The sequence below is a fragment of the Amblyomma maculatum genome, chromosome 2 (assembly GCF_055883805.1).
Source record: "Amblyomma maculatum isolate TAMU_Amacu chromosome 2, ASM5588380v1, whole genome shotgun sequence".
Classification (NCBI taxonomy): Eukaryota; Metazoa; Arthropoda; class Arachnida; order Ixodida; family Ixodidae; genus Amblyomma; species Amblyomma maculatum.
In genome coordinates this window covers 224,423,540-224,450,355 of record NC_139345.1, presented here as the reverse complement: position 1 = coordinate 224,450,355, position 26,816 = coordinate 224,423,540, and the positions used below count along the sequence as shown (strand labels likewise).

Genomic DNA, 26,816 nt, shown 5'->3' with positions numbered 1-26,816 from the left:
CTTCCAGGAAGGGTAGTGTAAATTTTTAATCATGCATTTTGGTTATGTATAGCACAGTGACATGTGATTACTTGCATCAAATACCAACCACTATAGTAACTAGAACGCAGCTATTTGCTCATGTTTCTACATTGCTTTGATGGTATGGAATGCGTAGAATGAATATGTTGCATCATTTATTTAATTTCATATCAACTGTACACATGCTGACAGAAGCATTGCCGGCAAACCCGGTTCTTTTGTAGTGATAAAGCAAGCATGCAAGATTACAATGTTAGCGCAGAACACATAACACTACTGTAAACTGTTAGCTATGTAAAGTGCGTGTGTGTGAGGGATACCTTGTCGCATCTTTTCATTTTCTGTTTCACGTGCAGTTAATAAAAAAGAGAAACAATATCTGCTGTTCTATGTGCTATTTCTTGCTGCGGTCGGGTACGCTGGCTCGCGAGCGCCTGTGCCCTCGAGAGCGCTATGCTTGTGGTTTTTCTTTCCATCACACTGTTCCTGCCGCGAGCCGGTCGCGCCGCGGCAGAACGATGATGCGGTAGAAAATCCACGGGCAGAGCGTTTTCCCGCGCGCGGGCGCACGCGAGCGCGCGATCCGCGCTGCTTGAAGCAACCTACCGACACCCCCTTCAGCGCACCGTTTTTTTGGACCAGTCCGCTATACGGCCTCCCCCGTCATGTCCATTTTTTACGCGCCCCCGCCCGCTATAATCCTATAATGGGGAGTTTGGCGCTAGCGTCTGTAATTCGTGGCCGCTGGGAGGTATAGGGAGTTTCACACCCCTGGTTGTACATTGACCTTGCATAGACCGCGAAAGCCATAGTAGCGAAGGCGCTAAAGCAGACGTCGTCAATAAATGGTTTCTGTTTCCCGAAATTCCACTAAAACTTTCTTAAGTGATTGTACAGCCATAAATATTTTCATAACGTTTTTTTATTTGAAAGTTTGCCTATTAAGTGCGAAATATTGGTATTTGTGCTGCTCAAAACTAAGCCAATAGGAGAAAGAGTCATCGCTTATATTGGATAAATCTCACACTGGCATTCTGTTTCTCTCTCTTTTTGTAATTTATAGTCACAATATTCAATCTTAGGACATTATTTACGGTAGAACAACGTTTATCTTTGCATTAGTTTTGGCCAAACGTTGTAGTTCTGCACTCGGTAGCTCTCCGGCCCATGTAAAGTCCCTCGATAAAGAGAAAGTACCGCCACGCTTTGTACTTTGCCGCCGCCGCATCACCTCCTCTCCTCACCTCCTCGCCACCTACTCGGATTCAGATCTCCGCGCGACGGGCACCTCTGCGCGACGCCGCGCGCAGACGCGCGGCGCGTTCCGCTTCGCGCTAATAGGTCACTCTGGCTGTCCCCGGGGTCGCCATGGTTACACGCGCGCTTTTTGCATTCTTTGTGAAGCTTTTCGTTCTTCGCGCGCCATTTTTCACCCACTCAAGCAAAGGAGACCTTGCGCACGTTGTTTTTCTTTGCGATGTACCTCACTTGTTAAAAAATCTTAGAAATCATTTGACTAAAGGGCACCTCATCTACCTTCCCGAAGAAGTTGTGCAAAAACATAACTTGCCAACTAATGTCGTGAATTTTGAGTTCATTAAAGCACTTGTAAGGCACGATGAAACGGATGATATAAAACTTGCCCCGCACCTAAATGCTTCCTGTCTTGATCCAAGCCACTACGATAAAATGAAGGTAGGCCCAGCTTTTTCCATTTTCCATAATGACACAGCTTCAGGCTTGCGCTTGCTTCAAGAAAGAGGAAAAATTCCGAGAAACGCTCTTACTACTGCATGGTTTATCGAAACCGTGTTCAGGTGGTTTCGCCTGATCACGTCACGGACAACAAAGCTAGCTTTTAGCCACGTAGTTTAAGAGGAGTATGACTCCAGTGTAGCATTTTTGGAAATGATAATCGAGCTCTTCTCTAAAATTCAAATTGGACGTGAAAAAAATGCTGTCTGGAAGCCTGTACAATCGGGAATTATACTAGCGACAATAACAGCACTAGAAGTACAAGACGTCCTTCTCACAACGTACAACTTTCATTATGTGTTCCTGAGCAGGTTAGGCCAGGATGGGCTTGAAAACTTTTTCTCTACAATACGTGCCAAAAACCCCATCCCGAGACTATATGAGTTTAAATGTAGCTTAAGGAACGCAACACTAGGTCAATTTTTGAAGCCTAGCAAATCAGGAAGCTACTCCGAGGAGAAAGATTATTTACTATTACATTTACGCGACACAAGTGAAGCAAGAAGCGACACAGATGCTATTCAAGCGCCCGATGATATTCTTGACCTGAGCCCTGAAATAGAGCAGTCATTAACGTACCTAGCAGGCTACGTTGCTTCAAAACTTGTGAAGCGAGTACAGTGTGAGAATTGCTATAATTCTCAGATTGAACGAGACAGCTCTACGACGCTGATAGAGCTCAAAAACTTTTCAAAGCACCAGCAGTCTTTGACCACTCCATCGCAAGGGGTGATTGAAGTGATAAAAATTGCAGAGAACTACTTCCGCACTAATAAGGAAGAGCTAATCCGTAATTCTGTACATGAGTCGGAGGTGAAGCCATTACCCAAAGCGTAACTTCGCAGACATGCTTTCCTTCTTGCCATAACTTACTTAAAGACATTGTTAAAATATTCGACAGACTGCGCATGAAAATTTTAGTGAAAAGTGAAGCGGCTAAAAGATCTTCTATTGAGAGTTCCAAATGTGCCAGTAAAAGCATTGGCATGCGCGTTGCTGTTTCAAGCATTAAATGATGTGTAGACGCTTCATTGCTTGCGAAGCAAAGGACCTTTATGTGATACTTTTAAAACAAATATCTTTCATAAGCAGCAAGCCACTGCCTGGGATAAATTTTAAAATTTTACAGCCACTGTGTAGTTAATATCTAACGTGAGGATTTCGCTTTTCATGTCGAAATAAATTTTGTTCACAACAGAAAAGACTTTTTATTTCAATCCGCTTTCAATTTACTGTAACATAAAACTGAAGGGGCTCAATGGTAAAGTGCACCAAGAAAAAAAAACTTCAGAACGTCCACAAAGGGTGAAGGAGAGACAATAAACGTTAAAGAAAACTGCGTTCCGTGCGTTGAACTTCCTTTTACTGGAGAGTTTCGGCTCCAAATAATGTGCTGGCCCTTGCAACACGTAGCATCGGCTTCATTGCATGTCTGGAAATCGTAAGCAGTTCATGCTTGGTACCGTGTTGGTCATTTTTCAGCCGCACTAAAACCGATTCATTCATAGCGTGATATTGCTTTTGTACAATTGTGCTTGCTTTTTGTGTTGTGTTTTGAACTGTCAGTTTTGTAAGTTTTTTTAAGTCCATCACTTCTGCGCCGCACGTCTCACTGCATGCACCTGCGTTCACATCAGGAAACTAAACACATCGTCTTGCACAGCACTTACAACTAATTTATTGTACGCCGCCATAAACGCTAGCAAACCGTTAGATGTCTTGCACTGATAAGCTTAATACGCATTAACTTATGCCTGGAGCACAACTTAGTTGATTACACGCCGCAAAACATCACATCTCCTTTCAGAGACGGTTTTCGTAAATGACACCCGCAGAAGAATGTTTTCTTCTGGGAAATATTCAGAAATTAAGTGCCTTAAAAAAAGAAAAAAATCCACAGAATTTTTTCTCAGCATTCTAATCGCTTGGGTAACCGTTTATGAGAATTACTTTCACTACCGAAGCTGTAAACGGTGCTTAAAAAGCACGCCAGCGTTCAAAGGCGCGGCTGGCCGGCGGGCGCTTAGGTGAAAAAGAGTGCCGTGTGCAGCGCGGGCGGCTGGCGGGCGAGGAGAAACGAGGAGGAATGCGCCGCGAAGGAGGAGAGTGTCGCTACTTTCAAAACATCAAGGGGCTTTGAGCGCCCATGGTGGCTGAACTGGCGTCTGAAAACTCCATGTAAACTCCCATAGACGGCAGCACAGCTTTCCCTCTAGGTAAGAGTAAGAAACTCTATGCCCCCAAGGGGCTTGGGGCGTCGAAATGCGCATGCGCAGAACGTAAGGCGCGCTTGGGTTGGGGTCTTGGGGTGCGTTCCAATACCCCCTCGTAGACGTCTACTTAGACGGCTACGCGAGCAGCCGCCATCTTGGGACGCGTTCCAATTCTCGCGAAGCAGTCTCGCGAAGACGGCTTCGCCGAAGTCAACATCGATGCAGACTACTTTGCTGTCTAAACATGGCGGACAGAGCGCGGTTCGTGCTGAGCGAGTCGTGCGTGCGGTGATTGCAGTAACTGTACGGTGGTCGTGCTCTTTGCGAACGCCGGAGTATGCATATGAACGATCTTTCAAACGTGAGTTGTTACGTCAATATATGCGCTAGCTAGAGGCTAATTTAGCTGTCTTTATGGTCGTGAGATTCATAGCACTGCAGATTCTTGTACCGCGCTCTGAGAGGAAAGCGTGCGTTGGATGCTGTTGGTCTTTTTTAACTTGACGACGAGTTTCTTCAATCTTGATGTTATCGACGAACTCGTCGCTTTCTGGGCACCTCGCCGGGAGTCAGGACGGCTGCTGTACGGCGCACGTGTGTGTTTCTATCTTGCTGTAGTAACCGTGTCAAACTCTTCCGCGGATTTTCAGTTAATCTGGGAAGAACGAACTCGCCTGACGATGCCTACTTGTTGCGCATTGATTTTTTTGTGCCTGTACATTATTAAAACGAGTTGTCTTTGGTTTCCTCGTCTAGTGACTACAGACAACAGGTGTAACGGCATGAATGTTTGGCCGAGGCTAGAGTCACGCCCGTGGCAGCAGCCGAACCCACACACGTTTCACCTGCTGCCACGCACGGAAATACGTCACACTCACGTGACCCGTGCATGATGACGTCAGTGGATGCGCGCTTCCGTTAAAATGGCGCTCTGCAAGTGTTCTGTACCACTATAGTACCACCATGGAGGAAGGAAAGAACTTAGGAGAGGCCCTGACGTCATTTTTTTGAAGCCGGCGCGGCCGCGCCGCGACCGGAAGCTGCAACGTCTCTCCTCCTCTTTTTCCCTCCGCATTTTCTCTCCCCGCGACGCTCTTGTACCTCCTCCGCGCCACGCTCGCGATCAGCCGGCTCAATTTACGCGCCGTCAGGTAAAGGCGAAACAAGCGAAACTTCTCGCGATAGCATCGCGAACGTAGGGTCTTTGTTCGCCCGTCGAAGGCTGCTGCGTCCCAGGCTGCAAGTCGCGTACGCGACTCAAGGAATCGGGCATCACTTTCCACGAGTGAGTATTTCGTCTGCTTTCAATTTGAAGCAAAATTAAGTAGCGCTCTTTCTCTTTTAAAGGTTTCCCAAAACAGAATGTCGTCGGAAGGAGTGGATTGATGTCGTAAAGTGTAATCGGATGAACTGGGTACCTCCAAAGCGAGCGTGCGTGTGCTCAAAGCATTTTCTGCCGGAGCACTTCAGTCGCACATCGCCGCGTCTCGTTCGGCTAACAGTTGATGCTGTTCCTACGCTTTTGGTGAAAAACGAGGTGAGATAGAATTTGCGTTGACGTGCATGCATGAATATGCATGCGGCTAGGTCTGACGTTATGAGCACAATTGCAAGGTTCTAGCTTGCTTTAGCATGCAGAAGAAGATCGAAGTCGAGTATTTCGAGAGCTTTCGATTCCTTGCATGGTGTGAACGTATATATGTATATATCGCTAACGAATGCCACATAGAATATGAGACAAGCGAGGAAAAGCATTGAACCTATTCAGTTACCATATATAAATGATCCAATTAATTTATATATTTTCTGCAACAATTTCCCGGTACTATGACCATTTGATGTGTACCACTTTAGGTCCCCGAAATGTCACAGAAGTCAACTGAAGCTAGTGGCTGCACAAGGAACGTGGACATGAGCTGCGATACAGAGGTGAGCTCTGGCACTGATTTGATTTCTAAATGTTGAAATTCCATTGCTTTTTCTTTTATTTTCATGCCGTTTTTAGGAACCTCTTCATACGGAGGAATACGTTCCACAGGAGGCAGCCTACTTGGTTCCTCCTGAATTGACAGTTTCTCAAGATCCTGAGCTTGCACAGGTACCTATTTGCTTACTGCTCGTGTGTAGCCTGTGGTAGATATTCAACAGTTGCTGTCTTTATAAGGAAAAAAGAAAAAAAAGCCAATTAAGTTTTAAGCAGATCCATCACTTCTTTAGGAGTCTATGGTTCTTGGGGACGAGTCTGACCTTGGGATCATCTCAGCACAACATGCCATGTGCAGCGTGAATTATCCAAGGAGCTCTACACCCACTCAGGTAGCTGGATTCTCATCAGCAGCCTTTGAGTGTGATGTTTGCTTAAAACAGTTGTCTTCATGAATGAAGCTATTAATTTGCTAATTATACAAGAATCTTGTTTTAACAGGCAGTCAGCCATCGAGATGACACCAGCCCGGAGGCCTTGCCATCGACGTCTGGACTTTTTCGTAGTGCTTCTGGTCCTTCAGCACTTGCAGAGGTAACTGGCTATACAAGCAGAAACTCTTTAGTGGAATACATTTTTCTCTTGGGTGTTATTTGATAAATCTGTTCAAAGTATCTGACATTACTCTGCATTGAAAGTTTTTCTCACAATTTATTGACTTTTTTTTCTCTAAAATCATGCCCAGTTGTCGCCTTCATGCCTCGTTTGGAGAGTGCTAACTTCCATGTAGAATTCTACGAAGACGTAGAACTGGCAATGGGGAAAGTAAAGATGCAGTATACTATAATAATGGGTGACTTTACTACCAAGGTAGGAAAAAAGCAGGCTGGAGACCAGGCAGTGGGTGAATATAGTATTAGTTCTAGAAATAGCAGGGGGAGTTACTAGTCGTGTTTGCAGAGCGCAATAACTTAAGAATCATGAATACCTTCTTCAGTAAACAGAAGAACCGGAAGTGGATATGGAAATGTCCTAACGGGGAGACTAAGAATGAATTGATTTCATACTGTGTTCGAACCCTAGCATCATGGATGATGTAAAGGCAGTCAGAAAGGTGCGATGCGGTGGCCACAGGATTAAGGTCTCGAATTAGTCTAGATCTGAAGAGAGAGCGAAACAGATTAGTAAGAAAAAAGCCCGTCAACGGATCAGCGGGGAGGGGGAAGGCATAAGAATTCAGGATCTCGCTACAGAATAGATATTCAGCGTTAACTGAGGATGACGACCTTAACCTAGAAGCAATGAACAATAATTTCAGAGATGTCATTACTGAGTGCGCGGTAGAAGTAGGCAGGAGGATAGTTAGGGAGGATACTGGTAAACTATCGTAAGGAGACGAAAGATTTGATTAAGAAACGTCAAATTAAGAAAGATTCCAACCCAACAGACACGGTAGAGCTGGCAGAGATACCAAAGCTAATCAGTAGGCGAAAAGTGGCCGACATAGGGAAGTATAACATGGGGAATGTGAGCATGCTCTAAAGAATAGGGGGCAGCTTTAAAGCGGCAAAGTGAAAGCTGGACATTGGCAAAAATCGATATATGCGCTAAGGGACAAGGCAGGCAATGTCATCACAAATATGGACAAGATATAGTCAAAGTAGCCGAGGAGTTCTATACTGATCTGTACAGTAATCAAAGTATTCAGGACAATAATGAGATTAGCAGTAAGGAAAATCAGTCGGATGTTCCACCAGTGATGAAGAATGAGGTTAAGAAAGCTTTAGAAAGTATGAAAAGAAGGAAAGCAGCTGGGGAGGATCAGGTAACTACAGATTTGTTGAAGGATGGGGAATATATCGTGCTAGGAAAGCTGAAACTTCCAATCTTCAAATCGTATGCAAGCTCAGTACATAGTATGAATTGCAAATTCATCGCCTGCCGAGTATGGTTTACATGCAGTGACAATATCTGTTTTCTAGGTCAGCTTTAGCGTCTCATCGTCGGAGGAAAGTGAGTTCCCAGATAATGGATGTCATGTGAGTAAAATACCATGCTGATGAGGCTGTCATTGCAAATTTCATTTATTTAAGCATTATTCTCCTCACAATATCGTAAAATATTCTGCAAACAACAATTTGTGCAGGTAAAGGTGCCTCCACAACTCTTTCGAACCCCAAGCTCTGTTACGACACCAAGAAAGAGAAAGCTAGTAGCGGTAAGTTAGCCAGACAGAAAACACTTAGAAAGAGAGAGTTACCTAAGAAGAAAAAGTTAATCTAGAAACACTATTCAACAGCAAAGACTGCATGTGTGTGTGTGTGTGTGTGTGAATGGTCTATTTCTGGCATGCGCTTATTACTTATAATCCAATGACACTGCGTAATAAGGGATTGTGAGTGACTGTTTCTAGCTTGATTTTGCACCCATGATTCTGGCTAACACATCTAACATATATGTATGCTGCTTTTTGATCAGTAAATCAATGAATTTTTGAGTTTGTGAGTGTCCTCCACATCAAGCTGAGGTAGCTGCTGTAAGATCTCCTGGTTTGGAACTATGGTGCAAGAAACAGAAGAGCCGGTGAGTCCAGAAAATTTTGATTTTACGTAAACCACAGTCCAAATTTGCATATCGTTACTGATGAAAGTACATGTGGCTGCACTCTAGCAGCCTGCAGTTGTCAAAGGAGGCTAAATTTCAGTTCCACTTTATAGGCTGACACTCCAGAAAAAGCCTTCTTGAGAACACGCGCCAAGAAGTTTGCTGAAGACCATGCAAGGACTCAAAAAAAAATCAAGAGGCTGCAGCAGTGCATAAGAAGACTGCAGAAGCAGAATGCCGAGCTGAAGGCAGTTCTGCAAACACTAATGCGGCAGAACATCCTACTAAAGGAGCAAGTGGCCATGCTCGACACTCTTGGTGCTGCCAATCAGCATCTCCTTAAAAGGCAGTTATCAAAGCGATCTGGAAAAGACGTACCTAGGCAGTTCTCACCTGAGCTCAGGGCATTTGCCCTTACTCTAAATTTCTATTCGCCACGAGCATATAATTATGTACGTCAAGTCTTCGACACCTGCTTGCCTCACCCTAGAACACTAAGGAAGGGGTATCAAACAGTAGACGGTAATGCTGGGTTTTCCACCGATGCATTTAAAGCGCTAAAAATGAAATGCAATGACATGAAGAGCCAAGGCCACCAAACTGTGTGCAGTTTGATGGTCGATGAGATGGCAATCAGGCAGCAGGTCCAGTGGAATAGGGGTCATTTTGAAGGGTTTGCTGACATCGGCACAGGAGTAGATAGTGATTGCCTGCCTCAGGCAAAATCAGCTTTTGTTCTCATGGCAGTGGCCATCAATGGACAATGGAAGCTGCCCTTAGGATACTTTTTTGTCGATGGTCTCGTTGGAGAACAGCGCGCAAATTTAGTCACACAAAGCCTGTTGCTTGCTCATGATGCCGGGGCAATGATTGTATCACTTACATGTGATGGTGCTCCAGCTAATTTGGCCATGCTGCAAGAGCTTGGGTGCAGCTTCAGGAATGTGGATTACTTAAGAACAACATTCCCTCATCCTGCCACCCAGGAACCTGTGGCTGCATTCCTCGATCCTTGCCACATGCTAAAACTTGTGCGCAATGCTTTAGCACATAAAAAAACTTTCATTGATAATAATGGGAGAACAGTAGCATGGCAGCATGTTGAACGGTTGCACAATTTGCAGCAAAAAGAAGGGATTCACTTGGCAAACAAATTGTGCAGAGCCCATATTGAATGGCACAGACAGCCAATGAAAGTTAGACTGGCATCACAAGTAATGAGCATTTCTGTTGCAACAGCACTGGCTGAATGCCGAGAGCTTAAACTAGAAGGGTTTGCCAACTCTGAACCTACCGAGAAATTTTTAATGTGTATAAACAACACATTTGACGCACTAAATTCAAGGAGCATGCACCAAAAGGGGTTCAAAAAACCATTAAATGAGAGAAATCTGAACAGCATTGAGGCCATGTTTAAAACTTCAACCATGTACCTTTCATCTCTGAAAGAATCCATAAATGGTCGAAGACTGGTAGAGACAGCTCGGAAAACAGGATTTATTGGTTTCATTACGTGCATGAAAAGCCTAACTGCTGTATACAATTTCACTGTTGGGGAAAAGAAAGTTTTGAAATACCTTCCAGCCCACAAAATTTGTCAAGACCATCTGGAACTTTTTTTTGGCCTCATTAGGTCACATGGGGGTCACAACGACAACCCAACTACACAGCAGTTTCGCACCGCATTCAAAAGAGTAATTATTCAAAATGAATTGGGTGATGCTGCCACTGGGAACTGTTTACCGCTGGAGGCAGTCGCAATCTTATCGTGCAGCAGTGTGCCCAGTGCTTCAGCAAGTGAAAGGTTGAATGCATCGACAGAAAGAAGACTGATTTTGGACAATGACACAGCTGCGCAACACCAACAAGTAGCCAGTGACCACGACTACATCTCTCATCCAGGACACATCACTGAATGGGGAACAAGAGTAGTTACCTACATGGCTGGCTATGTTGCGCACAAGTTAAATGCAAAGCTGCTGTGTGAACGTTGCACGGCAGCACTTTTCACAACTCAGCCTGATGCACATAGCTACTCATTCATCCGGAGGAAAAGCAGGGGAGGACTACGCTACCCATCACAAAGCGTAATTGAAATTTGCAAAAAAAGTGAGTCACTTGTGCGGTGGGCACTACATACTAAGTGCATAACATCGAAAAACTTGCTGAGGGATCTTGTGCATGAGGTTTTAGACTCCTTTCAGCAAAGAGAGCTTTTTCCAGAGCTTCATGAGCACATGTTTGACACTGCTCCACTTGAAAATCACTACATTTTACTTGTACAAAGCATCACAGAGTGCTTCTTGAATATGAGGCTCTTTCATGCAGGCAAAATGGTCACAGAAGGCTTCACAGAAGGCTTCCAGGATACTCATGTGCGACAAGTGTACAGGAAGCTTACTCAGTTTAAGGGACAGTAGTATGTAAATAGGCACTGTTTGTTTTCTGAAATCCATAAACAGATTTAGATGAAGCTCACTTAGTTTGATGCTCAGTGACACTTGCATTTTTCTTTTCTGAATCCTTAGTAAGTTGCAGCCCTAGAAGTTCATTATTTTCCCTTTCTGGAACTTGTGCTATGTATTGTGTACAGTAATCATAGCTTGTGCTGGCCACAAGATCATTTTTCGAGTTTTAAGAAAAGAGGTACCTTGATTTCAGAAACCTATGACGTGATATGATGTGACATGTCTGTGATGTGACTGCACTAACTTCACCCATCCCTCTCTCACAACTTTTATATCCACTCACCCCTTTCCCCCAGTGCAGGGTAGCAAACCGGTTTATTTTACGGGTTAACCTCCCTGCCTTTCCTCCTCATCTTCCTCCTCCTCCTGGTGTCATGACAGCAGTCTGAACTTGTACTATTACAAATCTCCAAGGTAACACTAACCACAAATAGGTTCTCTGTTAGAAGAGCAGAAAATTGTATTAAAAGTTGTTTAAACACTACCCTTTTTTTCAGTTAGTGGGGTGCAATTAGTATTATGTGACATAAAAATGAAAGGAAATATGTAGCTACAAGCAACACATAAGTAAACTTATGCCAGTGTGAAGTTTACTACCCTTAAACTACACTGCAGCTCTACGAGAAGCCAGAATGTAAGGCTTCCACATATATTTCATCCATGGTGATGGATTTTAAATTTTTTGTAGCTTTGAAAAACCACTACAATTCTTAAAAGGTCCCGATTCCAGGTGCTTTCACTTCCATCCCCTATTGCCTCACATCGATGTAGAGAAGAGCGCGCGAGTGGATATATTCTAACAAATGGCCAAATTCAGTTTGTACTGACTGGCTGTGTATGGAAAAGAGTCCGCCAAAGACAACTGCAACATGATTATCATGAAATAGAGCAGGCACATGAAGAATCTCCCATCTCCCGGTTTGAGAACGTCCTGATCTATGTTTTTAACGTACACTGGCATCATACGACACATTGTTGTTTTTGCATTTTATAGCAACAGAATTGCTCTCAGTGTAATGGAGGACATGCACAGCATAGCCTCTGTGCTATATTTAGCCAGTGAATGAGCATCAAGCTCCAGTGCATGAACGTCAAGCTTTATTCAACCTGTCCTCGAGGTACCAGATGACTATGCAAAGCCTCTGGAAAGTGGTTCAGAGAACATCAACCTTCAAAAGTCTTTTGCGAGCATTGAAATTGTGAACTGCTTTACAGTTCAATGCAACTAAAACGTTGTTACAGTGCCTGCAAGCTACCCTGCAACCACAGACTGTGCATATGTAAACAGTTTTGTGGAGACTATGAATATGTTCATTATAACAGAACACACGTATGTCATTGTTTCAACAGCATGTCTTGCACATTTGCATATTTTGTAACAGTGCTCATCTGTGAACTAGCTATGCCATATGCTTAACAATGGTTTTCATGTTACAGCAAACTAGTCGGACGTACATTAATTCTAGATGTTAGAAAGCTTTTCTGTGTATACATAAATTATGCAGACCTACTTATACTCTTTTTCATTACAGTTGTCTAAATGTCCTCTGTAAATATACCATGTAAGTATTTGCTACTGTATAAAAAATACTAATGAATACTGTGTTCTGTACTATATGTCATTCAACACATGCAGCAATTGTTTAAGTGTGCATAATACTCCATATGTCTGTTCACTCGTTGAATGCAGTGGTCGAGCGACCCCGAATAAATGTTTTGGTTATGAAGCATGGTATTCCACTGTATATTTTCATTGTTATAGCGTCCCTATAACAGGGCAAAATTTATACAAGGCTTCTCTATAGAGAATGCAAAACCAGGTCATACACATAATTTTGTTTATGAAGACCTTCCCTTTAGGAGAAAATATATGTTTGCATAAGGAGATAAAAGGTAGGTCACCTTGCATGTATGACTGGTGCAAGAGCCACTTAACTGCAGTATATAAAACAATATTACAAACGCTATGTATAGCATGGCTGAGAAAAGTAAAGCATACTGCTAAAAGTGCATGTGCACAGAATTGGTTTCATGTTGGCCCCAAACAATAGACTCGTAGGCAATGAGCCCAAGTTTAAATTACCGAGTGAAACTATTCTCAAACTTTGCTCTAAAAAAAACTCATATGGATGAAAACTTTTACCACTATAGCAGCTTAGTGAGCAAATTCTAATTTGCATAGGCGCACATTATTCTTTTCATTGGTTTCTCGGGCAGACAGTTTTAACCTTTACGTGCATGCATTGGTAGTGTTTGTCTATGAAACCAAAACAATAAACCTACTAGTTTTCTTGTTTTTTCGTTACAAATTCTCTTTCACCAGTATACTGCGTGTGCACACTAGCGCTATAGCTGGAATATGTTCCCTTGTGGTTGACCGCTCACTTGAATATGCTGTTCGCTTAGTGTTGATAATCTGTATATGTAAACATGCATGCAGTACACTCGGAGCATAAACAATTCGGGTCTTCGGGTACAAATCGGAATTCATATAGCGGCGAGCCACCAGCGGCCACAGTTCTGCGGGCGCTAATCATTGAATCTTCCGAGAAAGTGAGCAACATAGCTTTAAAGCTTGCTGTTCAGTGGCGACCATTCCCCATGAATAGAAATATGGTATGCATCGGCGCCTAGAAATACGATATCGCACGCGCGCACGCGCCATCGGTGTACGATGCTCTACGGTCATACTTTCGACACGAAGCGGCGGCGATGCTGAAAACCGCTTCCTGTCCGTGTTTTTTTGCACAGACCTGGGTAGCTGCAGTAAGGAACTGATCGAAGCAAGACTCGGTGAAGCACGCCGACGTGCAAGCGATTGACACTAGCCATCGCGGCGCGCCATAAAATTTTCTTTGACGAGAAAAAACTGCGACTCGGCGATGAAATGAAATGTATTACATAACAAATGAGTGCGTAATATCATGAGACGTGTACGGCTTCCACACACGAAGCCAAAACCCACCATTTCAGATTCAGTCGCGGCCACCGCTACCGACTGAGAAGCAGCCGATGCCGCCCGTTTCGCTCGGGCCCTTAGCAACGCTGTTGCTAGTGGCCCGAGTTTTCATAGCAACGCGTCGCCGTTGCTAATGGCCTGACTTGCTAACCCTAAATTTTGACGTCACTTCCGCCACACTTTCTCCAATGCATTGGGAATGTTCTTCCTTCCTCCATGTGTACCACCGTGGTAGCCGAGTGGCGTTTCATCTGTGTGAAATTTGCTCGTTGTCATAGCTTTAAAGGCGTTAATTTTGTTGCGGCGGTGTTAATTATTGCTATTGGCACGCATGAGCTATTTTGTGTTGTGAGTTGTGCGGTAAAGGCGAAGTGTTGCACGCGCGCAGCGAGAAAGTCAATTGCTGCGTTCCTGTCTCGTGTAAGATACTACATATTTTGGCGACGAGGATGTTACCTTAATCCAAGACCTCGGCGTAGACTGCTGACCGTCCATCTTGAGCTTTTCAGGTCTTCAGCCGCCTCCGCCCTTCCGTGGGAGTAATGGAGGCTGGCGTTCCACAACTGCATGCTGGCGTCTGGTGCCTCCACTAGATACCTCCACACTTCAGCTAACCGGAGAGGGCTATCCTGCCAGCGAATTTTCTACACATTGTCGCCGTCGTCCCTTTCAGCGCCTACCGCTGCTGCCTCACACTCCGGTGACGATGCTATCTTTATACTGGCGACGCATTACAAATCTTCCGTAAATGTGATCGCCGCACGCCACCGTTTTCACTGCCGAGTACAAACTGCCGGAGAGATAGCATATGAGTACATCGCTGCCCTTCGCAGCCTTGTCGGCGACTGCGGTTTTGGGAGCTTCGCGGACATCATCAGGGACCAGCTGGTGAAGACCATTAGTCACTATTTTAGTGAACGCCATCTCCTTGACTCTGTCGCGCTAGACAGTGCCAGCAAGCTTCCTGTGAAGCAAAGGAGCTGTCAGAAGAGGTCGCACCAGTACAGCGCGTGGGATGCGAGTGCACATCAGAACGGGTCCTTCAGGTCTCTTGCATCAAATGCAGTTGCCACCTATGTAAATCTTCATCTGCACTTCCGGAGTGTTCGTGCTATCGCTGCGGTTCTCCTGCCCACTTGGCGAACGACTCCACATGGCAAGCTCGCAAACGAAGTGTCGTCGGTGCGGCGAAGTGGGCTATTTGGAATCTGTCTGCAAGTCGTCTGATCGTTCCAGTGAAGTGCAGAAAGTCGAAGATGATTCTTCCAGCAGTGCTGCTATTGTTCAGGTCTCTACTGTTCCTCTGCAACCTGTTGCTTTGCCAGGCAAGCTTTGGGATAAGCCTGCTATTGACATCGTGGGGCGTTTCGACTAAGCTCCTAGTAACTGTCGCTTTGCAATAACACTCATTGACTATTACAGTAAATGGCCAGAGGCTTCTTTCACAACTGCCACAGTTCAAGAATTGCTTCTAGGTACATTTGTTCACGAGGATGACCCTGAGGAAATAGTGTCGGATCACGGACCACAATTCTCATCCTCGGGGTATACGTAACTGCTACTCCTCAGTTTATGACCCTTAACCCAATGGACTTGTAGGACAGTTTAATAGGGTTTTCAGGGCATATGTTCAGATGGCTCTTTGCGAGCAACGTGACCTACGTCCGCTATTATAACTCTGTGTCTACCACTGTGCGCCACATTCCACGACAGGAATCCCACTAGCCATCCTAGTTCATGGCCAGATACCTTGCATAAGACTTAACGTTGTGTGCCTGCCCGGATCAGTGCTTGTCGAGTGATCGTACAAGAGCGCTGAAGCTCTATTGTCAGTGGCTAGAGCAGAAGCAAGCCAAATATAAGCTTTATGCAGACCAGCGGAGTGGAACCAAGCACTATGACTTTCAGATTGGAGACTATGTGCGAGTTTGCAAGCAGAGTGCAAGGCAAGCTGGCTGCTCGGTTTCAGAGCCTCGAAGAGTTGTGGAGCGAATTGAACCAGTCTCACACCTGCTGGATGATGGGCGAGTGTGGCACTCGTCCAAATTATGAGCTGTTAGAAAAGCAGTTGTTCAGCGCCAACCTCTGCCTTCGGCTCTGATGGCTCTCCCCGCTAACATTTTGTTGCCCACTGACTGCACCCGAGTGTCGACCAGTCTACGTACCAGAAACGCAGACCAGAGTCCAACCTCGTATAACCCCAATAATGCAGATGTTAGCCCGGAAACTTCCTCATTCCTGGCTTTGCCCGACACAGAACCGACAGACCCCCCTCAACCAAAGTGTGCCTCAACAGCAGCAACTACTACTCCTCTTCCTTCTCTCCGCAGAAGTAAATGTGAAAAGAAGCTTCCCGCAAGGTTTAAAAGACTGTGATGTATTAGAGGATATTTAGCTATTTGCCAGCAAGGTTTTTCTTTTTAAGTGCGGTGGAAATATGATAAAGACGGTGTTGTTGCACATGTGTACGCAAGAAAATGAAGTGAAATACAGAACGGCTGGAGAGTAGTCAATTGCTGCGTTGCTGTCTTGTCTACGCTACAAGTTGCATTATGTTTCTTTTGTTCGAACCCGGGTGCTCCAGAACAGTAGTTGGTTATGTAAAGTATTGCTCAATTCAGGTATAGGCATTTGGTAGGAATGAGCCAGTCTTTTGCATATATTACATAGCCCTTCTGGCCTTTTGTGCATATCGTCGCGCGCAAGATAAAGGGATGTTCCTTACTTTTGCTCACCTTCAAATAGTGTGTCGTGCGGTGGCTGCATGGTGACTAGGACAGTGAATTATGTTGACCAATATTTTTCATGTCGCAGTCACGATTTTATACGAGCAGACAGAAATAGCTAAAGATGTTTGCACGGGGCAAATGACATCTATGTTCTCATTTACCAACTCACTTGACCGGTTAGGTTACGGCATTGTCAAGAGTAAGCCTTTGGCGTAAATTGCTTTCTTCGCCATTCTCCTGTGAGACCAGAACAAGTACACAGCTAATGTAAGCCAGACCACTCAACTTCTACACACAAACGATCGTTATAGGCAGGCACTGCATTGTGTATCCAAGATGCTGAGGGAACCATATCTGGTAGACTACCAGTAGGCCTGTTCCTTGGCTGGAGTTGCAGAGGCGCTCTATTCAGCGCACCTACTGGAGGAATAGTCGAGTCTCCCCATTTTGGGCTGGAACTGACCTGCGACGCTCTATATTAGGACGACTTTCCACCAACAAGGTTATCTGCTTTTACTTCAGGTTTCCATGAAAATAATTAAATAGTGCTCCTTTGTTAAGGCGCGACACTGATCAGCTCCTTTTTTAACAGTGATTGGACGTTCCAAGAGCCTAAATGGGGAATGTTGCATACACATGCAGTTAAATTACTTAGCATTTACTAAACATGTTTATTCAGTCATATTTTTTTACCTACTATGTCTAAATATTAAAACATCCTCGCAGTCAGTGGAATTACATTTTTTAATCAATAGCTTTACGGGTTGAATTCATGATCGAACCGGACGAAAAGCACAACAGCTGTATACATTCCAGACTAACTTGGGCTATGAGCGACACTGTAGGGGAGGGCTCTGGATTATTTCGATCACCTTTAACTTCTTTAAGAGGTACTGACTGTGCACAGTACACGGGTGCTATGCGTTCTGCATCAATTCAAACACGGCTGCCACGGCTCAAATCACTGTACCCTGGTTCAGTGGTTGAGCATCTTAACCTCCGAGTCACTGTGGCGGGGTAAAAGTAAAAAAATAGGTATATAAACCTTGACTTTTTTCTTAGCACACACTATAGTTTATTTCATCCATGTCTCTGCTGTAACACCCTAAGTTTACTTCACTTGACAATAATGAATCAAAAGCCAAGACATTTGTGTTTGGTGCATGATAGCCACAGTTGCTTATGCGCCATAAAACCCCATATAGATAGACATTGAAATTCTGCATATGAAGCCGCAACTTTAAACCCAAGCTCTAAGGCCATCTAGCCCATGCAGTGCTCAGGGCACTGCTGCCACCCAGTCAAGTGATCTTGCAACTTTGGTGACAGGTTGCAAAGCTTGAACAGTTACTGTGCACTCCTAATGCACTGTATGCAATGACTATGGCGAAGGAAGGCGAGAGACAGTGGCAGGCGGGCACCATCTACAAAGCTATCCGATAGCCCCCTTCGGGCCCTGACAGAAAAAACACTTTCATATAATGCCTCCTTCATGGTAAGCATGTGAAGCTTTCATTGTTACAATTGTTTTTTTTTTTCTTTTGAATTATGTTTATGAAGAACAGTACTCTTCCCCATGTTTTCTTTGTGCCACCCCACCGAGAGTACCATAATGGCAGACCCTGATTCTCTGCAAGAGCAAAGAGTAGAGTTGCCTGGCACTTCCTATGATTTTGTTACTCTTCAAAAATGCTTTCTTTTGTCACAATGCCCAGTCTACTACTCCCTTGGCTTTGGTACCTGTGACAGCGCCTTTTGCATGTCATTGTGGCCCATAAGGCTTGATAGCAGTAGTCAATAAGCCAAGCACAGATTCCTCGTGAACTTTTACTAAAGCTTTCTTAGCACACTTGTTACATGCAGGTTACCTGCATGGTTGGTCAAAGGACCCCATGCCTTGGGGTGTGCAGTTAAGCTGCACAATGGGGAACTTGTGAAGCTGCCAAAGTTTCTCAGGGAAGCAGACAAGCCCCATCCTCACCTTACATACATCTTGAGCTTTGGGCTATTTTTGCCTCATAAAAGAGTAAAAAAATTGTGACCTATTATATACATTCTGCTTCATAAAGTGCTCTTAAATGGCACCTTCGTTTCTTAACAAAGATAGGACTTTTCAATAACCAAGAAAAAGCAAAAAAAATTATGTCGAATTCAGATTTACTGCAAAAGCATGGGGTAAATAAAGATGTGAGGTATGTCTGATGCCGTGGCCTTTGTCTTCAACTATTTGAGGATGCCTCTTGCAGTTGGCAGGCGACATGAACAGGTGACTCCTGTGACGTCACAAGACTGCATGTCACGGTTGAATCGGCAAGTGCTGCTAACTTTAGCTTCGCCATTGAGATGGGAGAGTGAGATCAGAATCGCCTTCTAGGACTCTTGGGTCCCAGGCTAGACATGCTACCCTAGGTCACGCAAGCACATTCATACGGCTTGGTTAAAGTTGGGCTTTATATCTATGTCACTCCTGGCAGCTTGAGCAGCACACATTACGGCCTACCCCACAGCATGCCTCTGGCAGGTGGCATGCCTTGCCACTTTTCGGCTGTTTCTGTGATGTCATCTGTCTTAAACTTACCTGCCTTTGTGTTTGCTTGCATTAAATGTGCGTGTGACATCAGCAGCGACATATGTTCTCATGTGGTTTAACGATGTAAACTGTCCTGATCTTCAATCTGCTTTAAAATAGCAGGCCTGGTCCTTTGTGGCAGTTGTCAAATGCCGAGAAACTTGCGCTAAGCGATACAAGGAACAGCAGGCAAGAAGATACAGACAAAGTCATCTACATACACCTTATATCACGTATATCAAAATAAACTACGCTAAACTAGTGTTCTTGCTTGCTTTATTAAATTTCCCACATTAAACATTTTTTTCAGGTCTATATAACAGCAAAAGAGCAGCATTTCTTCGTTACAGTACAGATCTAAGTATGACCATTTTTGCATTAACTACACTTACATTGAATACTTGGCTCACAAAAAGACTGAGGTAGACCCTAAGTTCCATGCCGCGGCGATCCCTTTTTTGATAGGTAAACCAAGGTGCCCTTGGGTTGTGCAATGTCAGTACACGTTATAAAACCCAGGTGGTTGAAATTTCAGGACTATTCTACTATGCTTTGAGACGTTAAACCCATTAACTAAAGAAGTAAACCCCAAGTGATCTTTCTTTACCCACACAGGAGTAGCACATTATACGGCTGAAAAGAAAGTTAACTGAATCACAGAAAATGTGAGCGCATACAGCTGTAGTTATAATAATCTACTGGTAGTAAATTTACTGCCAGCTGGTTCTTAAAAGGACATGCATGTGTATACATACTGCTATGACAGGAAGCACACTTCTAAGCAGTAATAATTTTTTTTTAGTGCCTAAAGCTTTGAATAAACATGTGCATGTCTTTTGAGTGTCCTGCGTACGCTGACGAGCGTGCATACTACGAACATAGCATAGAAAAGCTCTCCTCAGTGCCTTTAACAATGGGCATTGTTTTAGATCTCTTAGCCTGCCCTAGGCAACAGAGACTCGCAACAAACTTTTTATTTACGTACTTGAAAGACATTGGACTTTTAGACAAACTAAGTTCACCTTGAATGTCACACTGTGGCATTTATCACGCTGTGAACTATAGTATAAGCACATTTATCGGACTATGCATTTCATCATTTCATTTTATACCATTACTCCACGATGCACCTTAGAACACACTTAATGGCTGCATTTTATCTCCCTCTTCATTTCTTTTAATCTCCTCAGGATTCTTTTTCCATCTTTACCTCCCGAATTCCCCTTCCTACACAGAGTAGCATGTCAGAGAAATTTAAACGGCTAAAATCTCTGTTCTTCATTAAAGGGTCTCTCTCTCTCTCTCTGTGCATGTCTTTTGACCTTGTGGCCAGCAGGCACCACCACAACACTTTGAGCTCGCACAGAGAACATACTTTTGTCAGCATAAAGGAATTTTTCAAGCTCACAAGACTTTTAGAATAAAAACAACCAAAGTAATATATATGTCTCTTTGTGTGCATTCTTGTGACAACGTACCAGGCACATGGACTCTTGCGAAATTGCTGCACCTACTGTCCAGTAACCAAACATTTAAACACCCAGCACAGCAATCCTGTTTTGATCTGTATTTTTGCATGTTTTCGAAATAGCACAAGTGCACTGGTCCACAGTCAAGAGATGTGTAAGAATGCCCTTCCCGGTTGAATTGAGGCCTTTTGTAGTTAGAGTCAGCACCTGTGACTCAAGTCCCAACATCAACTACAGTTGATGTCATGACACATAAGTCAAGGTGGGGCTCATTTCTAGAAGAGTCAGTATTTTTGTCCACATGAGCATGCCTGCTACGAGCAATCATGAATATGTTTTGAAAATGCCCAAATATTGCAGACAAGAAAAGCATACTCTGCAAAGTCAGCATTAATTGTGCCCATGACGTGGACGAGCAGGGTCATGTGTTTCTAGTGAAAGTAGCAAAGGACAATTAAGCTCGGCTCAGTGACTACTTTTATTTCTTGAAGTACTAGGGAAGGTGGAGAGGTTCTGGGTGAAAACAGAACATATATGAGGCAACACAAGCAGAAGTTCTTTTAAACTGATGAAGAGAGTATACTGAAGTTCTTTTGGACAGCAATAGAAAATGAATTGACTGGTTCTGTTCAGAATTTGTGGCAGTAGCACAGCACAAAAGGGTAAACAAGGATCAATATATTTCTAGCATCATCCTGACATTTCAACAACTCATTTGGCATCCTGGACAGTATGACGAAATATTTACAGCTATATGAGAAAAGTTAACCTTTGTTTATATTTTACGAATTAACAGTTAACTAAAATGTAAGCATGTACAACAAGGCAGTACATGAAGTCCCGGCAGCCCATGACATGAACTAAAATAGTGATGATCATCTGCCCTGGTGCTTCTCTGCAGTGCACAGGTACAGAGGGGCGAAGCATACACAATAAACGGTGTGCTAGCATACAGGCAGGCTGTGCCTAAAACAGCTGAAAGCAACAGCGATGCACTTACATATGAGGGCCAGTTCTCGGGAAAGCAACATAAAAAGAAAAAAGATACTGCAACAGCGAGTAGCTATACGGGTAGCTACCGCACCAAATTAGAGAGATTTAGCACACCGTGATCCGCGATCCGCTGCCGTGGACCGCCACCGCGCGTTCCATTGCGCATGCCCGGATCACTTTGATGCCGATAGATGGCGCCACATACTTGATGTCGGCACATTGACCTGGCGCATCGGAACCAATCAGCTTGAACGCCCCGCCCACGAGCGGTAGAGTGTCACGGTGGCGGATCGCGGATCACGGTGTGCTAAATCTCTCTATTATCATGTACTACGTACTACTTTAAGTATAGCACTGCATACTTGGAGAAGACGTGACCGAAGGGGCTGTAAGCAACTCGCACTGTACACAAACCTCGCAAGTACCCGCTTGTATCCCAACGACGTGAAGAAACCGGGAGCACAAATGATTGAAGTATCTACGCGCAAATTTTACGATAAATGACTGATGCAATAAATCCACTGTGAATTCTTTTTATATAACTTTCAGTAATGCTAAGAGAGCCTTACCAAAACAGTCAATGCGGGAAGTGTTCTCAATGTGGTAATATGGTCCCTGGAAAGAGACACGACACTATAGAGGCTAGCACACTTGACTGGTTAGAACACTACTACGACGACACATCTCTTCGCCGCCATTTGTAATACGTCCCGCAGTGAAAGTAGCTTGCAGCAGTGCCGCACTGTACCAATTGTTGACAAAAAAAAAAAGAAAGCAACCGCAAATGAAAATATTGCACTTAAAAATTAAATTTCAGGCTCTATAAAGGTCCGCATAGATGGTGTGTTTTAGTTTTCGCCTGTCAATTCTGTTATACCATCCATGGCTGCAGCTGAGATGGCAGACGACGCGGCCTGGGAGACACGAGAACACCATACACGAGATAGTATACAACTTAGAGTGTCTCAGAGAATTGCAGTGAACAGGACATCCGACCTAACGACGCCGAAGCGTAGCTATATATTATCCGTAGAGCTTCCGTGTAAGCAATTCTAGGTTATATGAAATGCGAATCACACTAGGGTCGCGGTAGTGCGCGCGGCCTGTTATCATATGTGCCACATATTACAAGTGAGACATATGTACCACAGAAAGAACAGGGTGCTCGCATTTGGGCGTAACAGCTGGTTGAATATATTACGAAACGAGCTGTGGTGATCATGCAAAATAGTAATAAAAAACTAAAATCTTTATTTAATGCATGCGGGTTGAACTATAGTCACGCGGCACATATTATATCTGCCGAATTTTTCAGCGCTGGAAAATATTTACTTACTGCCCCATATCAATGATTTTCCAGGTACGCTGTTTTTGAAAGAAAAAAAAAGGGGGGGGGGGTAACACTGTAGAATAATGGAATGCAAGGACGTTTTCAGTATACAAACAGGGGGATTCTCTGCATGTCAACTTATGTTGCTGTAAAGCCCACCCATTATGATATTTTTTTACAAAAAAGTACCCGATATCCTCTTCACTGGCTGTGATGCTGCATCGTGGGCGGAAGCCGGCAAAGCAGTGATAGGAATTGGTTAATGTGATAAAAAAGATCCATGTTGAAAATTTATAACTTTTGCTACAAATATATTCTACAATTTAGCTCAAAGGACGGGATTGCTGCACATATATTGGTCATGTTAATGTAAATTGCTTGCCCGCAGAGTGAACCGCATGCAAAGGTGATGACAAGACCTGTTTCCGCTCATAGATACATGCTTCATCTATGCCAATAAACAGTGAACAAGAAGCAAATCAGCAATTGCCAAATAATTCTTCAGCTGGTAGCAACATTAGAATAATAAAACTATTGTGTAAGTTGTATTATTGTTTGTGTTACATAAGTAATTATCTGATCTTTTCAATGTTACAATTATTATGTTGTTATAAATTATCAAAGAATATCATTATGTTGTATTATAAACATTATTTAACATTACAAAGCAAAATCCCTTTGATGTAGTCTTCTCTACATTGTTATGCACTTTTTCAATAATGACTATAAAACAATATAATAAAAATATACTTGAAGCAGTGGGTTGCAGAATTTTCCCCCTGTCTCTTACCGCGAATACATTTTAAACTAACAGTACTTTGCAACTAAATTTCTTAAATTCTGCCTGCAACAAAGCGCATGCACAGATATATAGTATTTTGTTAGAAAGGTTTGCTTACTACCCATTCATCACTACCCCATGGGGCACCCTTTTTTTTTCTATTTACATAAACGATAAAACAGAGGACTCCGGCTACTCATTTTCACCTGCTCATATGAATCACCTGGTCCGACATTAAGCAATTACGTTAACATATCTACATAATATCGCACAAACACAATCAGTACACTAGCATATAAAACCAAGTACTATACAGCACCTCTTAATTATGGCCTGGATATATGCTTGGCTCCATGCATGGTATCGACGCGAGTGCACCGAGTTGTATATGTTGTTTAGTGTTGTGCAGGATCATATATATATGTCACTATATGACTTGTTGGAGTCACTCTAGCTAAAAAGTGTTTAGCTGTTTGACTGGAGATGTAAATTTTCTATTCGGAAACAAAGATACATTCCAGATGGATAGGTATAGTTCAATAATCGAGCCTGAAAACTATGTCATTCTGGCAGGAATATGGTTTCCAGCTGGAAAGAAGTGATTTCCCGTTCAAAAGCCCAGCTGTAATTCAAATTATTTTAATTCAATTCATCAAATTTATGCTGAACATTTAATTTATGAACGCTCGGACAAAAAACTGCAGAGACAGTTTAGGACGAGGTAAGGGAGGCTGCAGTGACAGAATTATCAAAAGTTCAAACAAGAAGTTTCTAATGAAGAAATTCAGCCTTTTCTGAGTGCATGCATTAAATGAAAGATGAACCAAAGTACCGCCAATATGCAACATCACTATTCCTAAAATAACATAGCAAAATGCACACGAAATTCCCATTTATAGGTTCAGTGAACAAGGTACCATGCATTGCACAGTAAAATAGAAAACACAGGTCCCTCTAGAAATATTGAACACAAAACTTTGCCACTCACATGGTTGATATTGGAAAAATACATAGTTTATTTAGTAGAACCAGCACTGTGCAAGTTAAATGACTGAAGGAGGTAATTAGTTTGGCAATGTCAAATCATCCCTTTTTCACAGGTACAAAATATTAAAACAATGTTGCCCCTGATTGGGTTATTAAATTGGTGACATTTTTCGTTATCAAAGTGCAAGTGATAAAAAGATGGTACGTAGTTATAAATTATGAAGACATAATATAGATAGACAATTTGATGCTGAAAGATTAGCTCTCTTTAAGCTTGACAGTACATATTGTTTATGCAACAAACAGCTTTTTTTTTTCTAGAGGCAGAAGTGCATGACGTCTTTTTGTTTAGTAGTTGCCTTCCATAACGGCATGCAATAGTTAAGGTGGGAACAGAATATGACATGGTAAACTTGATACTGGGTCTGAAAGAGGGCATACCTTCAACACAGGACAGTTTTTTGGATACCTGCTCAATATGACTATCCCATGTCAGCTGACTTGAGAATATACACCTAGGATTTTATGCTGTATCACAACGTTTATTTCATGACTTCTTAATTTTAAATTGAGGCTTGGGGAAACATTTTTGTTTTTAGGTGCAAATAAAATTTCTTTGATTTTAGTTTCATCAATTTTTAGGCTGTTTATTTGGTAGTTCAAGTAGTTTTTACAGTGCACACTGTTAGCCATTTCAAACATATCAAGTTTATTAGTTGAGCTAAAAAACAACTTAAGTTGATGCATGAGATCATTTATGTATAAATTAGGTTTTAGAACAGCCCAAGAATGCTGCCTTGTGGAACATAGGTGCAAATCTATCTAACTGGCTTAAGGAACAAATTTCTAGTTCATCCCAGTTGGATAACAATGGATCCCCAACTGCAATTCAACTGCGATTAACTGGAAATTTGTTCCTTAAACCAGTTAGACCAGTTAAGGTTTTCACCTGGCATAGCAAATTAGAATAATATATCCATTGATGTGAATGTACCGAGTTCAGCCGGTCAGATATGATTGCAAAAGAGCATGGGCACTAAAACAATCTAATTTATTAAGAGTTACATGGCATAATAAATAAAACAAAAATGCCAAAAGTGAATATGTCAGCCTTAATGTTGTAACCATAGAAGGGTGGATCGACCTGCCCTTTCGAAAGCCATGCCAAGATTTTGATAAAATATTGTGCTTGACTATGTCGAGGTGGCTTAGAATAACCTTTTCAAGGCCCTTGGAAAATATTCTTTCGTCTTTTATATATGACCAAAACTTTTCCTTATTTCATGTCATTTAGAAAACTTCCAGATGAAATAAGCAACTAGAGGTTGAAAATTCTGTCTAGTAAATTCTGTAAACATGTAGTGCTAACAAATGTCAACGTCGAAGCTAGTGTACCACAAGAAAGTATGATACACTTACGATTCATCTGTGCAATGGCAAAGAGGGAGTTAAAGTGGCCCCAGTAAAAAAAAAACATTGGAACCCCCTGGAATGTCAATCGGTACTGACGCACTCAATTTTTTTCCAATTGGAATTTTCCTTTCAAGTGGGCAGCCCAACTGGGCTCAATGGGTTCCAGTTAGAATTCATAGGAACCCACTGGAAAGTCTATTTGGAACACTTGATTCCATTTGAAAATCTCATTCCAGTTGGTTCCAATTTGATAGGTCAATTGGATCCTGCAACTACCTGTGCAATGTAGTTTATAGAGTGCCATCTGTGCATAACTATAGTATTAATCAGTTCATATATGTTCCAAATGATTACTCGGTTAGATGAATCTTTACCAACTGGAGCCCACTTTATCAAACCCATTACATACAGTGAGACAATTACCATCTGAGTACAATTGGTCTGGCCAACTGCACTGGGTGTATCCATGGGAACATTTCCATATTTCACAAAGAATACAAACAATATTCAAAATAACAACGATCAGCAGTAAACTTCTGGAAGACAGAAAACTGGACGAGTTGGTTTGGATATATGACTATCAGTAGCTTAACCTGTAAAA

The 26,816-nt window shown here is 43.0% G+C and overlaps 1 protein-coding gene across 1 annotated transcript; it reads left to right on the top strand.

Moving 5' to 3' along the window:
* Positions 1 to 5,801: 5,801 nt before the first annotated feature.
* Positions 5,802 to 9,338, top strand: LOC146201387 (uncharacterized). The gene is made up of 6 exons (XM_084595811.1): positions 5,802 to 5,918; positions 5,995 to 6,087; positions 6,207 to 6,305; positions 6,415 to 6,507; positions 7,896 to 7,952; positions 8,060 to 9,338. Exons 1-6 carry the CDS (start codon positions 5,853 to 5,855, stop codon positions 8,138 to 8,140), a joined length of 489 nt encoding a protein of 162 aa, XP_084451937.1. The 5' UTR covers positions 5,802 to 5,852; the 3' UTR covers positions 8,141 to 9,338.
* The last annotated feature ends 17,478 nt before the right edge of the window (positions 9,339 to 26,816 follow it).